At 38.5% G+C, this 16984-nt stretch overlaps 1 protein-coding gene across 1 annotated transcript; it reads left to right on the forward strand.

Moving 5' to 3' along the window:
* Window positions 1–7184: 7184 nt before the first annotated feature.
* Window positions 7185–16282, forward strand: LOC103966217 (transcription elongation factor SPT6 homolog). The gene is given in 18 exon segments (XM_048573341.1): window positions 7185–7398; window positions 7511–7606; window positions 8146–8275; window positions 8585–8660; window positions 8788–8935; window positions 9030–9162; window positions 9289–9535; window positions 9619–9804; window positions 9891–10016; window positions 10107–10493; window positions 10573–10683; window positions 10776–11555; window positions 11761–11902; window positions 11982–13141; window positions 13481–13690; window positions 14110–14176; window positions 14179–14604; window positions 15511–16282. Coding segments are annotated over 18 exon segments (4947 nt in total). The 5' UTR covers window positions 7185–7367; the 3' UTR covers window positions 16002–16282.
* Window positions 16283–16984: the final 702 nt, after the last annotated feature.

Here is a 16984-nt window from a genome sequence, read left to right on the forward strand (position 1 = left end):
ATACCTTTGCTTTTGAAGAAGCGGTGAATGAATCAGCACATGTATTTGTTGTGCTTGTCTACTGTTTCCTCCTGGGTCATCTGTACTCCAGGCATCTGGTATCATCTTTGGGGAAGAAGAAAAAATTGAGTATTTCGAAAGGCTTTGCTGGGCGTGCGCCCTCAGAGGTGAGGAAGAGTTGGGCATTTTCTTCAGGTCTGCCTTGCCATAAAAGATGAAGGTCGACATATATAGGGATTTCCCAATAGCAAATGGTGGTACTGTTCTTTTACCCTTGTCGACAAAAGTTTTGATCCCGCAAATCCGGCCTATTGAAATAGTGATGACTCTTTGATTTCTGAACGACGCCTCTTCGATTTCTGAACGAGCGCTTCTTTTGACAAAGTTGGACCCGTTTTCTGAAAAGCCGAGAAAGCGTCGCCTAACTTATGCAGGAAAATCCGGCTTTTGAGATTTGCAGAGCGATATCTCTTCAACTTTTGAATAAGCGGCCCTTCGATTTCTGAACAAGCGCCTCTTTGATTTCTGAGCAAGCGTCCTTTCCTTTTTATAGAGGTATCGATCACCTCTAACATGCACACTTTGAAGGTTGCTCATTCCTGAAAATCATCTCCGGCCCTTTGAGTTTTAACTCCATCCACCCATCTCTTTTAACACCTTTGAAAAATGGATAACCCATCGAACCTTAGCTTAGAATTGAGTCTCAGCAGTGATACGGGCGCGCCGCGTCAAGGTAACGTATGGTGCCCTTCTTTCTTATCTTCTAACGGTCCTCTTACAGGTGAAGACTCAGTGATGCAGGATGCAACAACAGCTACAATAGTAGCTAGGAACCTCCTCACTCCCAAAGATAGTCAGCTGCTTTCAGGACGGTCCGATGAGTTGGCCGTTCAAGAGTCCCTCGCTCTCAGTGTTCAGTGTGCGAGCTCTGTGTCCAACATGGGCCAACGCCTACTTGCTCGGTCCCGTCAAGTGGAATCATTGATGACAGAGGTGGAAAATCTTAAGCAGGAGATCAAACAGCTTAAGTACGAGAATAGAAGTTTGCATGTGCTTGCAAATAACTATTCGTCGGGCATGAAGAGGAAGCTTGATGAGCTGCAAGAATCTCAAGGTCGAATGCAAAGTGACCGTCAAAGGCTTGCGTCTTTCTTCCAGATGCACCTTTTTCCTGGGTCATCCAGCGTTCCGCCAAGTATTGAGGCCTGGAATGCTCTATCTCCGATGCCTTCCGCTCCAATGCCTCCTGCTCTGATGCCTTCTGCTCCGATGCCTTCCGCTCCGATGCCTTCCGCTCCGATGCCTTCCGCTTCTAGAGTTTTGCCTCGTGGTGGGTCTTCACGCAAACAACCCTTGTGAAGACTCCATCTTTTATTTTTTATTTATTTTATTTTTTTTTTTATTTTATTTTATTTTTTTTGAATCAAACGGCATGGAATTGATCTTTGAATGGAAGGTGATACTTGAAATGATCCGGTAATGGTTTAAATTCTAGAGTGGGTGCCTGGATCATTAACAACATATTAGTATAAAAGAAAATTGAAATTCGGGGAGGTGGCTTACCTGTGTGCTCCAACATAAACTCAAGAATAAACACCCCTTCTTTGAACGTTTCAGGGACTTTGCACTCGGCCAGATGTGGTGTGAGGATTGGTCCTTGTCCTGTGTCATAAAATTCAACTTCTTTGGGGTTGTTTGCCTCAAGAACATCCTCTTTGACGAATTCTAGACATTCCCCAGTCACATCTTGCTCTTGATTCTTTGGAAAGGATTCGAAGATGCCTTTCTCACCCTCTTCTTCCTTGGATTGCATGATTCTGCAAGGAATAGGGACATTCGGTGGAACGGGGTTAGAAATAATTAAATTTTGAACAACCTTACCTGAATTGGATGGTGTAGGATCAATAGGTGCCTGCAACAAAGGTGTTTCCACCCTTGCCATAGGTTGCGTGTGTTCCTCTTCCTCAAATTGCAATCTTGCATCTTCCTTGTAATTTGATTTTGATGGTTGAGGGTCCGTTCCAACCTCCTTGCTACTTCTCAAGATGATTTCCTTGGCAGTTTCAAATTCTTCCTTCGGATTTGCAATGGTTGAGCTTGGGAGCTTGCCTTGGTCTCGGAATTGTCCTACGAACTCCGCTATCTGCCCAATTTGCTTTTCCAAGTTGTCCAACCTTTTGTCTTGATTTTGCATTGCTTTGTTTTGATCTTCTTGCCCCTGAGACAAATTGGTGAGTAACTCACTAACCGTATCATTATACAAAGACTTACTTGAATTTGTTTGGGCAGGTTGTGGTGGCTGCATAGGTGTTGTATAGAACTCCTCATATGGTTGCCAATATTCTCCTTGTTGAGCCTCCTCGATTTGGTTTTGTGAGCCCTGCACCAAAGAAATTAATTCATTAAGAGCTTGATTATAATCTATTGACAAACCTGAGTTTGGTTGGGCATATTGTATATGAGGTTGTGGTGGATGCATAGACGTTGAATAGAACTCCTCATAGGGCTGCCAATATCCTTCTTGTTGAATATGTTGAGGTTCCCACCACATAGAGTTTGAATGATCACTCCAATCTGAATTGTAAGTATTGGAAAACATGTTATTCCTTGATTGAAGATCAAATATATCAACGCTTTGCATTTGGGACCTTTCCATGAGCTGTGACAATAGAGAAGCATTATCAAGTGCCATGTTGTGCTTCTCTAGTACTTGAATTCAACAAACAAAATACAAATAAAAAAAACTAAAACTAAAATACATAACAGAAACGAACAATCCAAGGGATTAGCAAATTTGCTAATCCCCGGCAACGGCGCCAAAATTTGATGCGAGAATTATACGCACACAAATTAAACCCTCTTTTTGACAATTGTAGTAAGTATGTAAGTAGGGATCGTTCAGGACCGGGGATTAGGAGGGATTGTTAATCACTTGGATTTCACTCAAAAACGTAAAAACACAATATAAAACACTATACTAGACTCAAAGAATGCAAAACTAAACTTTAAAACACTAAAACAAATCAAAAGACTCAAAATAGCACAAACACACTCAAATCTGCCTAAATACCACTTTCTGGGCAGTTTTGAGCACAAACCCAAATTTGGACGAAATTAAGTTGTAACTTGACTCAAGACTCTTAAAAACACAAACTAAATTGATTTCTAACTAATTTGACAATAAAGTAAAGGGGGATTTAGGGTTTGACGAAATTAAACTAAATGAACAAATTGCAATTAAAACAGAATGTAAATATGAAATTGATGAAATGGAATGAATGGATGCTAGCCAAGGGGTTCATCTCCACACATGTTACACTTGCATAATAAAAAGATTTCCAATTGCATTTCAATAAACCATGAATTCTCAACACCCCAAGTTAACCGTGATGCACTAATTAACCTTCAAATCTTCCTAACGTTATTGAATTGGATGATTGCATACGACAACCCAAAACATTCCCCACAAGTCCCCTACATGATTGCATAATAGAGATACAAGCAAGAATCATTACGCTCTATGAAAATTATAAGTGTTGACGAGGCATTCGTTACTATGATTGCATGAAACTTATGCCAAGAATTCGTTTAACGCGATTGTTTATAAGCAACCTCCACTACTTGTGAATACAAGTTCGTAACTATTAGGTGAAACTCACTTATATTCTAGCGTCATATTCATGCATGAAAATTAAGCGTGTACTCTCAATAAACATACATAAATAAGTTATCAATCAAACAGTTAAACAAATTGAATCCACAACTTATGAAACGCAATTAGAAGTAATCAAATCAAAATGCAAGCATAAACATATATTTCGAATCCCCCCCTAGCCAAAGGGGGGTTTAGTTCCTCATACGTACAAAACAAAGAGAATTGAAATTAAACATTGTAATCGAGGAAAAGAAACACCTAAACATTCCAACAACTCAAACTTGAATTGTATGAACGTTTAGGCACTCTTCTCCTCCTCTTCGTTGTAGCACAAGGTCTAAGGATAGTTTGATGGTGTGGATGTGTGTTTGAATGAATGAATTTCTGAAATGGAAGAGCGTATGAATGAATGAATCCATTGTGGCTGATATGGATGCTTATTTATAGGTGAAAAGGAGGGAATATGACAGCTAGGAACTTGGTGGAAATCTGGAATGGTGATGGGAGATGCATGTGGCTGATTTATGCATGTGATTAAAGGGTGGGAGTGCATGTGGAGTGGCTGGAACAAAGGGGGAAGCATGGCACAAAGGTGGAATGACAGCTAGGTTATGATGATGAATGCATAAAGGTGGAATGACAGCTAGGTTATGATGATGAATGCATGTGGATTAGGTTGGAATTGCATGTGGAATGGCTTAAAGGATGGAAGTGCATGTGGCTCTAATGTAGCCTTCTAGAAATTAGGTTTTTAGGCCCCCTTGTAACTCCCTAACTGAATTCAAGCCTTTCAAATTCGTCCATCCTCATGCCTCCATGCTTGCACTATCCAATCTTGGCCCAAAAATGCTCTAGAATGCTCCAAATTGCTTCTTTTAGCATACTTTGACACTAAAACCTGAAATTGCACGAAAATAACTTTAAACACTATAATTAACATAGTTTAGCTAATTAAATGCAAGAAAACAAGCTAACTAAGTCGTATAAATATGCTCCTATCAATACTTCACCATTCTTCATATTTTCTGCCCAAAAATAAGCCTTGAAGTCCCCTACATCCATCCCTATCCTAAACACATCATTCTACACCATCCATAACCCTCAAAACCTATCCTTAGACCTTGTGCCGCAACAAAGAGGAGGAGAAAGGCCTAAACGTTCATACAATTCAAGTTTGAGTTGTTGGAATTTTTAGGTGTTTCTTTTCCTTGATTTCAATGTTTAATTTCAATTCTCTTTGTTTTGTGCGTATGAGGAACTAAACCCCCCCTTGGCTAGGGGGGATTCGAAATACATGTTTGTGCTTGCAATATGATTTGATTACTTCCAATTGCGTTTCATAAGTTGTGAATTCAATTTACTTATCTATGTGAATTAAATTGATTTGTGTGTGTTGGTTGAGAGTGCACGCTTAATTATCATGCATAAATTGGATGCTAGGATATAAGGAAATTTCACCTAATCGTTATGGAATTATATTCACAAGTAGTAAAAGTTGATGATCTCAATCGCGTTAAGTAAATTCTTGGCATAAGTTTCATGCAATCATAGTAACAAGTGCTTCGTCACTTATGGTTTTCATAGAACTTAATGATTCTTGCTTGTATCTCTATTATGCAATCATGTAGGGGACTTGTGGGGAATGCTTTGGATTGTCGTATGCAATCATCCAATTCAATAACGTTAGGAAAATCTGAGGGTTAATTAGTGCAATTCACGGTTAATCTGGGGCGTTGAGAATTCATGGTTTATTGAAAAGCAATTAGAAATCGTTTTGTATGCAAGTGTGACATGTGTGGAGAAGAACCCTCTAGCTAGCATTTCATCCATATTTTCATCAAATTCATCTTTACAATCTGTTTGAATTACATTCTGTGCATTTTATTTAATTTCGTCAAAAACTCAATCCCCCTTTGCTTTATTGTCCAACTTAGTTAGAAAGTGTCTTAGTTTGTGTTTTTAAGTGTTTTGATTCATTTTATTACCCAATTTTGTCCAAAGTAGTCAAAGTGCTCAAAACTGCCCATAAAGTGTTTTTAAGGCTGTTTTGAGTGTTTTGGGTGCTGTTTGAGTCTTTTGGTTTGTTTAGTGTTTAGTGTTTTAGTGTTTTAAGTGTTTAGTTTTGCATTCTTTAAGTCTAGTTTAGTGTTTTAAACTTTATTTTACGTTTTTGAGTCAGTTTCCAAGTGATTTTGCAATCCCTCCTAATCCCCGGTTAAGAACGATCCCTACTTATACTTATACTACAATTATCACAAGAGGGTTTTAATTTGTGTGCTTATTTAGTTAGCATCAATGCCTTCTGAAAGTGTCAGTCCCTCCCCTTTTATCTTTTGGATATATTCTTTGGTGGAACCATGTGAACTTTGCAGAATACTGAACCAAGTTTGTACAGTTGTTTGAAGCATATCATCAATATTTTTGAAAAATTTTGTCCTAATGATTAAAAAGAAAGTATTTTGGGATTTTTTGGTTAGTTTTCCCATAGAAAAACCCAAAACCCAAAATAAAACAACACTACTTATCTCGTCCCTAATGAACTTCCTACATGTTAATTAGCCTAACTATATTATAGCTAACTTGCAGACTAAAACAAAAATAATGGGCCAGAGCCGAATTGGATTCCATTTTTTCAATTGCATGTGGTGTGATCTTGTCTATATGGAATATTAATTGCATATGCATGAACATGCTTATATATATGTATATATATATATATATATATGCAATATGTAATAGTAAAATTATGAGATAATAGATTGGGGGTTAATGTCTTATAGTGAATGTTTTCATGCAAACATGGGCTAATAAGATATCAAGTCTGTGTTTTAGAAGAAACTAATCGACTGGAAATAAAGCCTTTGAATGCAATTTGTAGAAGGTTCGTCTCCCACATTCAAGATTTCATCTACAATGCATGGTATCACGTTCAACACAGAAAAAATAAATTGAATAAATAAAAGTATATTAATTTAATAAATAAAAAATCGGTCATAATAAGAATGACCGAAACGTAATACTTCCTTGATTAAAGATAGATAAACTCTCCTTAGTACAGTGTCAAGAATGTGCTTATAACGTTTCGAGCCCTATTTAACTAAAGAGTTAGAGAGAGATGGAGAGAGAGAGGGTGCGACAATGAATAGAGAGAATTGAGTGAATTTTAAGGAATGATTTCTCACTCTCATTGTGCCTTTATTATAATCAGGAATGATAAATTCCTTACCTTTGATTTATGTGAGGTGGGCTAGTACAAGGGGCTGATGAGGAGAGATTTTCCAATGTATCGTAGGAATATAACTCGTATATCAAGTGTTATAATATAAGTTTTTGAAACTTTTTTTAAGAATTTAATCACTTATATTATGAAACATTATGTGTTTAGCCGTACTCTCGATATAATAAAGTTTCTCACTAATAAAAACTGCATGATTTAAAATGTATGGTTCGAATTGCCTGGTCTGTCGGTTCGGGACACAAATCCGAAGAGGATCTCGAGTCTCCCCTATTATATTAAACATGGGCGCCAGACAAACACAAGGCAAGTGGCGACTACTGAGTCATATTTCTTCTTGGTGCTCAGAACTTGAAAGATCTGTGACACTGACCGACTCTCTCAAAAAAGGCAAAAAACCACTCTCCCTCTCCATTTCTTCTGAATCTTCGCATCCCTAACCCTAACCCTAATCTCTCTCCCCCTTCCACCACAACCATGGGCAAAGCTGTTGTCTCTGACGAAGAAGGTGACCCACTCGCATTTCCATTTCTACTTCTCTCCTCCCTTTTGGGTAAAAATTAGCCCTAACCCAAGTCCTAACGCCCTTTTTCATACTTTGTTTGGTTCAATCTGTTCAGATGAGGTCGAGCTCGACGAGGACGACAGGGAACCTCTTCACGGCGATGCCGTCGATGACCAGGATGGTGGCGACGAGGACGAGGACGAGGAAGAAGGTACGGCCTCCAATTTTTTTCATCCGTTTGTTAAATGCATGTGGTTGTTTGCTCGGGGTTCAATTTTTCAGTTCTATGGTGAATAATTGGGGGTTGGAGGTGTCGATGGAGGGATTAGGGTTTCCTTGCTCGAACTAGGGTTTCTGTTTGTTTGAAAAGATTGGACTTGGTTTTTTTTTTTTTTTTTTTTCCCTGATGAAATATATGAGAGAAATGTGTGGGAAAGGGAAAGCAACTGGTTCGTTTAACTGTCCAATGTACTGGTGATTGTTTCGTCGCAGTTCTATCGATTTTTTCCCCTGTGTATCAAGTTGGCCATCTCGTTTATGTCACTTGGAATTGTCTTTGCAATGCTTCATCATTTTGCTTATACTTCCTCTTTTCCATATTTATTTTATGGTTCATTTATTTTGTTATGTTTTCCCATACTGTTGTAGTATTTATATTTGTACGGTGTTCATGTACTATAGAGAGTCAATTTTAGTGTGTTTTTTGGATTTGCTGAATATGTAACATATCATCATTTATTCATTTTCCAGAAGGGCCAGATGAATATGAGAAGGATGATTTTATAGTAGATGATGTAGACGAAGACGATGAGCAAGAGGAGGAAGAAGAGAGAGCAGACAGTGATGAAGAACGGCAGAGGAAGAAAAAAAGAAAGAAAAAGTGAATTTTCTGTATTCTGAGCTATTATCTCTTTTAAAGTCTAGCTTTTAGTGGTGAAATTGTTAGAAAAACAAAAACTCTGGCTTGTTTTGGATGCCATCTTGGATCAACAGTATTATTTATTTTAATTGATCACTGAAAAGAATGCATCAGTTTTTTGGGTATGAGAGTGGCTTTCTTCTTGCCTGTTTTCAGATGATGGTGAATGCACTGCCAATTGTTGCATTCATCATCGTCGTTATCTTCTTTTAGCATTAAACAGAGGGTTAGATATCATTTTGTAACCTCTTTTCCTCTCTATTTTTCTAGAGAGGAGTATGTCCTTGATGAAGATGACTATGAGCTCCTTGAGGACAATAATGTAATTGCACCCCGAAGGAAGGCTGTAAGTATTGTTCATATTTTCTTATATTTTTTTTAATGTGAAACTTGTGCGTTTCTTTCTTACTCAATATAAATAGTTCATGATTTGGAGTGTTCGTTTTCTTATTTTTTGTTCAAACATTTTTCAGGGGAAATTTAAGCGTCTGAAAAAAGCTCAGAGGCATGGTGTGGGGGAGCCTGGGGAATTTTCTGACGAGGAGGAGTTTGATGGTAGTGGTAAAGGTGGAAGAACTGCAGAGGAGAAACTTGAGCGCAGCTTATTTGGTCATGATGAAGGTATATCTGTCTATGCATGTGTAGAACTCAACTTGTAGAATAATGAGAGTAAAATTTGGTTCATTGTTATTGCTAATAAACTATAACCCTATAGGTACTCCATTTGAGGATATTGTTGAAGAGGAGGAACCAGAAGAAGCAGAAGATGATGGAGAAGTTGGTGAAGAGGATGAAATGGCAGACTTTATAGTCGATGAAGAGTTTGATGAGACTGGGACTCTTGTGAGGTATTTCTCTGCTGTGTTCGCATGCCCGTGCTTGAGCTTTTTTTTTTTTGTTTTTGTTTTCAACTCATTTTCTCATAATTTGAATAATTGACTCTTTTGTTTTTTGGTTGTTAATTCCTTGTTTAGACAGAGGAAGCTTAAGAGAAAAAAGTCTAGGCAGGCACCAGGAGTATCATCAGATGCTTTGCAGGAAGCTCACGATATATTTGGTGATGTTGATGAATTACTACAGCTCCGTAAGCAAGGTTTGGATTCCAGTGAATGGAGGGAAAGGAAGCTCGAGGATGAATTTGAACCAATTATTCTTTCTGAAAAGTATATGACAGAGAAGGATGACCAGATTCGGGAGCTTGATGTTCCAGAAAGAGTGCAGGTTCTTTTCACTCACCCTTTGTTAATATACTGTAATTTCGGATTTCATGTCACATCAGCTGTATTTTATTCGTTTCTGTGTAGGTATACGAGGAAACCACTGGTTCTTTTCCACTGGATGGAATTAGTATAGACGATGAGAGTACCTGGATATATGATCAAATTGCAAGTGGTACAATACCTTTGTTTAGCAAGCCAGGCTTGGCGAATTCTATAAGCAGGGAAGATATCAACAGATTTTTGGACTTGCATCATGTGCAGAAGCTGGACGTTAGTATTCTGATTAGTGTTTGTCTAGTTCTGTTTATTTATCTGAACTTTATTCTATTAATCTGTCAAACTCAACTTGTTTTCAGATTCCTTATATTGCTATGTATCGGAAAGAGGATTGCCTTAGTTTATTGAAAGATCCTGAACATCTTGAATTGGAAGATGTAAATCAGAATGAAAATGAGAAATCGTCTGGGCTAAAGTGGCACAAGGTACTCGTCATTGACTACTAAATGTGTTGCTGGTTTAAGATTGAAGATGAATAAGCAATATGTTGAAACTGTTTCCTTTTTTCTGCATAGGTACTTTGGAATATTCAGGACTTGGACAGAAAATGGCTTCTGCTTCAGAAACGAAAAAGTGCTCTGCAATCTTACTACAATAAGCGATTTGAGGAAGAATCCCGACGTATATATGATGAGAGCAGACTTACATTGAATCAACAACTTTTTGAGTCAATCATGAAGTCGCTCAAGGCTGCAGAATCAGAGAGAGAGGTTGATGATGTTGACACCAAGTTTAACTTGCATTTCCCTCCAGGTGAGGCTGGAGTGGATGAGGGACAATATAAGAGGCCCAAGAGGAAATCTCTTTACAGTGTCTGCAGTAAGGCTGGCCTGTGGGAAGTTGCAAGCAAATTTGGTTACAGCTCTGAGCAGTTTGGACTGCAATTATCTCTAGAAAAAATGGTAAGTCTGGTTTGTCTTCCAGTTTTCAATGTCTAGTCTAAATAGAGAGACACAAGTTTCATAGTTCATTTGATTGTAGAGAATGGATGAGTTGGAGGATGCGAAGGAGACACCGGAGGAGATGGCGTCGAACTTCACATGTGCAATGTTTGAGACACCTCAAGCTGTGCTCAAAGGGGCTAGGCATATGGTATGCATTAATAGTTTTGTAGTTTATAGAAATGCCCGTTCAAATGATGTTTTCTTGTAAGTTGTCTGATGTTCTTTTATGGCTTGTTTCAGGCAGCTGTTGAGATAAGTTGTGAGCCATGTGTCAGGAAGTATGTTCGATGCAACTACTTGGATACCGTTGAGTTATCGACAAGCCCCACACCCGCCGGAAATGCGGCAATAGATGCTTTTCATCAGTTCTCTGGCGTGAAGTGGTTGCAAAGAAAGCCATTAAATAAATTTGAGGATGCACAATGGCTGCTTATCCAGAAGGCTGAGGAGGAGAAGCTTCTTCAGGTTACTATTAAGTTGCCAGAAGACAGACTAAATAAGTTGATAAGCGACTTTAATGAGTACTATCTTAGTGATGGTGTTAGTAAGTCTGCACAACTGTGGAATGAGCAACGGAAGTTGATATTACAGGATGCTCTTTTTAGTTTTCTTCTTCCTTCAATGGAGAAAGAAGCAAGATCGATGTTGACCAGTAGAGCAAAAAACTGGTTACTCATGGAATATGGAAAGGTTTTGTGGAATAAAGTCTCAGTGAGACCATACCAAAGGAAGGAAAATGATAATAGCTCAGACGATGAACCTGCACCTAGGGTCATGGCTTGCTGCTGGGGCCCTGGGAAGCCAGCAACCACTTTTGTGATGTTAGATTCATCTGGGGAGATTCTAGATGTACTTTACACGGGGTCCCTCACTTTACGCTCTCATAATGTTAATGATCAGCAACGAAAGAAAAATGATCAAGAACGTGTTCTGAAGTTCATGACTGATCATCAACCACAAGTCGCCGTCCTAGGCGCTGTTAACTTGTCTTGTGTTCGCCTAAAAGATGATATTTATGAGGTGTGTGTTACTATAGTATTGATATCTTTTAGCTGATATAGCATCCTAGTGCCACTAGTCTGATGAAGTCGGGAGATGGGTTTACTTTTGTCGTTTTTGATCTCTATGTTATTCATCTAGGGATTGTCATCTTTCTTTTTTCCTATTTCAAAATCTACGTATATTACACATGATGCTTATTTTGTTCAACTCTTGCCATTATCAGATAATTTTTAAGATGGTGGAGGAAAATCCTAGAGATGTTGGCCATGATATGGACGGTTTAAGCATTGTATATGGGGATGAATCTTTGGCCCGCCTGTATGAAAATTCTCGGATTTCATCTGATCAGCTACCTGCACAACAAGGTATAAATTGTTCCCACACTCCAGTTCATATCTTATTTTCTCTTAAAGATGTCTTGATGTTTTTTTCTTGTATTGTCAGGAATTGTCAAGAGGGCTGTGGCTCTTGGGCGTAATCTTCAAAATCCATTGGCAATGGTTGCCACACTTTGTGGACCAGGAAGAGAAATCTTATCTTGGAAACTCAATCCTTTTGAGAACTTTCTCACCCCAGATGAGAAGTATGTGATGGTTGAACAGGTCATGGTAGATGTCACGAACCAGGTAGGCCTTGATATTAATTTGGCTATAAGCCACGAATGGTTATTTGCACCTTTGCAATTCATTTCTGGGCTTGGACCTAGAAAGGCGGCATCTTTGCAGAGATCGTTGGTAAGATCTGGTGCAATATTTACTCGAAAGGATTTGGTGAACCCACACGGGCTTGGTAGAAAGGTATTTGTTAATGCATCCGGTTTCTTACGTGTTCGGCGGAGTGGATTGGCTGCTAGCAGCAGCCAATATATTGATCTGTTGGATGATACGAGAATTCATCCAGAATACTATATAATTGCGCAAGACTTGGCCAAAGATGTTTATGATGTGGATGGTAACAACGATGATGAGGATTTGGAGATGGCTATAGAACACGTCCGGGATCGACCTAGTTATCTAAAAAACCTTGATGTTGAAGCTTATGCTAAAAGTAAAAAGCTTGAGAATAAGATACAAACATTTTATGATATAAGGAGAGAATTAATACAGGGTTTTCAGGATTGGCGTAAACAATATGAAGAACCAAGCCAGGATGAAGAATTCTATATGATTTCAGGTGAAACCGAGGATACCCTTGCTGAAGGAAGAATTGTACAGGCTACAGTTCGCAGGGTGCAAGGTCAGAGGGCAATTTGTGCTCTTGAATCTGGATTAACTGGCATGCTTATGAAAGAAGATTATTCAGATGATTCAAGAGATATGGAATTGTCTGACAGACTGAATGAGGGCGACATTCTCACTTGCAAGATCAAATCCATTCAAAAGAATAGGTACCAAGTTTTCCTAAGTTGTAGAGAGAGTGAGATGAGAAATAACCGTTATCAGAACACTCAGAATCTTGATACCTATTACCATGAAGACCGAAGAAGTCTACAGAGTGAGCAAGATAAAGCTCATAAGGAGAAAGAGCTTGCAAAGAAGCATTTCAAGCCAAGGATGATTGTTCATCCTCGCTTCCAAAATATAACTGCAGATGAAGCAATGAAGGTATGCTGTTAAGAATGCTTTTTATTTTTATGATATCTGATGTTTATATTAATGTGTTAGGTTGATTTGAATTTTTTAACTGTAATTGGTTGTTAGTCATATTAACTAATGCAAAATCATGTTATATTATGTGTTCTATGTGCCTTTGTGTTACACTATGCATCAACATGTAAGCCTCTGGGAGGTAAAGGAGGTTTAACCAAATTTGAATATTAAGATCTTTATATTTACTTAGTAGTCGTAGTGGATCAGTAGGTTTTTGAATTATATACTGTTCATTTACATAGTATTCCCAGAACCATTCACCTTCTAAAATGGTTCATTTGTTATGTTTAACAGTTCTTGTCTGATAAGGATCCTGGGGAAAGTATCATTCGTCCCAGTTCCCGCGGGCCTTCGTATTTAACCTTGACTCTCAAGGTTTATGATGGAGTATATGCTCACAAAGACATTGTTGAAGGTGGAAAGGATCATAAGGATATCACGAGCTTACTCCGCATTGGGAAGACTTTGAAAATTGGGGAGGACACTTTTGAGGATTTGGATGAGGTCAGTATTTTTTGTCAGAAAGTAGGATATATTTGTTGTCTTACTTTTCTCTCACTTTACTACTAATGGAGGTTAATTGTTTTCTTCTAAGTTTCGTTAACTAATGAAATTGCCTTTTATACAATACGTAATGCTTGAATCATTAATGGTTACGAGTTTGGGACAGAAATTACAAATTTTGTGCTATATTGCAGTTGTTACAGATATTGAACTAGCTCAATATAATCTTAACAAAGGGCTCTTAGAAATTTTTGAACTTTATCCGTGTCTTGTTCTGAGACAAATTTTTTTATCACATGCTTGTTTTGTCTAGATAATGGTGGTGTGTCCTGATGTTGAGGAATAGAAATGTAATGGCACACTACGGAAGTGAGTACCGAACGGAATACTGATGTGCATGTTGACCAACTTAAATGCAGGTAATGGATCGTTATGTTGATCCCTTGGTAGCTCACTTGAAGGCAATTCTAAATTATCGCAAGTTCAGGAAGGAACAAAACAAGAGGTCGATGAACTTTTGAAGATTGAGAAATTGGAGTATCCTATGAGGATAGTTTATTCTTTTGGGATATCGCATGAACATCCAGGCACTTTCATCCTGACCTATATACGGAGTACAAATCCACACCATGAGTATGTTGGTCTATATCCGAAGGGATTCAAATTCAGAAAAAGGATGTTTGAAGACATTGATCGGCTTTTAGCATATTTTCAGCGCCATATTGATGACCCTCAGCATGAGTCAGGACCATCTATTAGATCAGTCGCTGCTATGGTGCCGATGCGAAGCCCTGCAGCTGGGGGTTCTTCAGGGGCATCTGTGGGCAGTGGCTGGGGTGGATCAACTAATGAGGGTGGTTGGAGAGGCCAGTCTTTTGATGGGGATCGGTCATCTACACCGAGTTCACGAACAGGTGAAGTTGACTTAAAGAAATCGCCTATGGATTTTCAACTTCTATGTTTGATGAACATTGAAATTTGCTTGGTTGCATGGGTTTAACTGTTTTCTAGATTTCACTTGAGTGCTGCTAAGATCTACCTTATACAGTTTTTAGCATATAAACAAATCCCTGTTTCTTTTACTGTGACGCAAGCTGGCTGGAAGCTGATCTAGAGCTTTCAAAGTCTTTCCTGGCAGGGATGTTTTTGACTTTTGGGACCTCTGATGGATTAATTATCTTCGAAAAATAGGAAACACATTATAAACACTGGAATCTGGGCCACATGCCATGTGTGCGATTAAATTTGCCTCTACTTTTCTTGTGAATTATAGTTGCATCATTTTTCCTGGTGGTTTAGGCGTCTGTAAGCCCTTTGAATAGAATGGCAATACCAAATAAAGAATTAAAAGCTACTAATATAATAGGTCTTCATGTTTCCACATATACCTTAAACAATTTGACTGGAATGTTCATTCTACTCTTGTAATACGGACTACCCTTAACAGAGGCTTATTTCTGCACAATGTGGCCGGCTGGGTGGAAAACTTGGACACATGTTCATTGTTCTCTGCCATATATGAAAATGGCTAGGATTTTTTAGCTCTCATCTTCAGTTAGCTGATTGCTTTGTGTGTTTTTTTTTACCATTGTACTCACTTCGATGGAATTTTGATGGCAGGTTTGGTTCTGTTGTATTTGTCTCTTTGATGTAGTACAAATATGCACTGGTCATGTTGGTCTTGTTTTATCCTGTCTTTAGTGACACCAAACTCATAGAATTCATCGCTTAATACTTCTTTTCCCATCTGACTCTTGCTTCCTTTGTCGAGAGACTTCTGATTTTCTATTGACTTATTTTTAAAGTTTTAATCTTGACAGGTCGAAGTGATCATAGAAATGGTGGTAGTCGGGATGGGCATCCAAGCGGCCTACCTAGACCATATGGTGGGCGTGGTCGTGGTCGAGGAGCATATAACAACAGAGGAAATAGCACTGGCAATGAGAGGCAGGATTCTGGTTATGATGCTCCTGCGTGGGGTTCAGATTCCAAGGATGGGGATGATGGTTTGGGCAAATTTCCAGGTGCAAAGGTCCAGAACTCACCTGGAAGGGAAGCTTTCCCTGGTGGTTGGGGTGCTGGTGGAAGTGGGAGTGGAGGTGGTGGCAGTAGCTGGGGCGGTGGAGCTGGCTCCAGTGGAAATGATGCATGGGGCGGTGCTGCTGATAATGGGACTTCAGGATGGGGTTCTGACACCAAGAAAAAAGGTTCTGGTGATGGAGATTTGGGATGGGGTTCTGAACCGAAAAGAAGTACCCAGTCTCAGTCTGGAAACAGATGGTCTGGAACTGACGGAGGTGGCGGTTGGTGAAGGGGACAACTATATTTTGTAATTGCCACTAGTAACAGTTTACAACTACCGGCTGCTGTGGTGATGGATGGTTTGGAAGCAGCTGCTGTATGTTGCTGAAGCCCCATGACCTCTCTCCTGACTTGTTTCGGCCTTTGGTAGGCTCAGTTTTAGCGTTATGCAAACTATATTAAGAAGTTTCTGCTGCGGCAAACAATTGTAACGGATATAACTATATGCTCTGCTGCCTTGTGCGTTTCTCTATTATTATTCGTATATTATCATTATTGTTATTATGATTATTACTACTACTACCACCAATACTAGATGAAGCACACGCTTCTGTGTGTGTAAATATAATAAATAAATAAACAGGTGGAAGAGAAATTTGAGATAAAACCCTTGAGAGAATGTGTAAGAGGTTCGGCCTTTTATTTTTAAAGTTTAAAATTAGAGACAGATGACATCTAGGTAAGAGAAGAATAAAATATAGGAAAATTTAACTTTAGCAAAATGATATTATTGCTCATGATTTTACTTTGTGAAAGAAGACCAAGTAATTTTTTAGTTGTTTAGGTTACCAGGTGAAGCATATACACTGCGTAAATATAAAATGAAAAAATGAAAAAAATGTTAAATTGAAAAGAGAAGTTGAAGATGAATGTGAGAGAGAAAAAAAGAGGTGAGTTTTTTATTCTTTATGAATTTCGTCAGAGATAATATAATGAGATGTGGGGGAGCTTTGAAATAAAATAAAATTTGGTTTGTGTGAAACCACATTACTGCACATGATTTTATTTTCTGATAGAAGATCACATTGTATTTTTACCTCTTTCGGTTGACAAAGAGGATTTTATTAATTATAACTGTTGAAGCCTACACAGTGTGTGTGTCAATATAAAATATTCTAAAATCAATGCCACCTTATCCCACTTAGTGAGGTTGACTGTATGAATCTAAACACCACTACACAAGGTTTTGTGCCATGTCTTTCATTAGCTCCA

The sequence above is a fragment of a genome, unplaced genomic scaffold, assembly GCF_019419815.1.
Source record: "Pyrus x bretschneideri cultivar Hongxiangsu unplaced genomic scaffold, Pyrus_bretschneideri_v1 Contig66, whole genome shotgun sequence".
NCBI classification, from domain to species: Eukaryota; Viridiplantae; Streptophyta; class Magnoliopsida; order Rosales; family Rosaceae; genus Pyrus; species Pyrus x bretschneideri.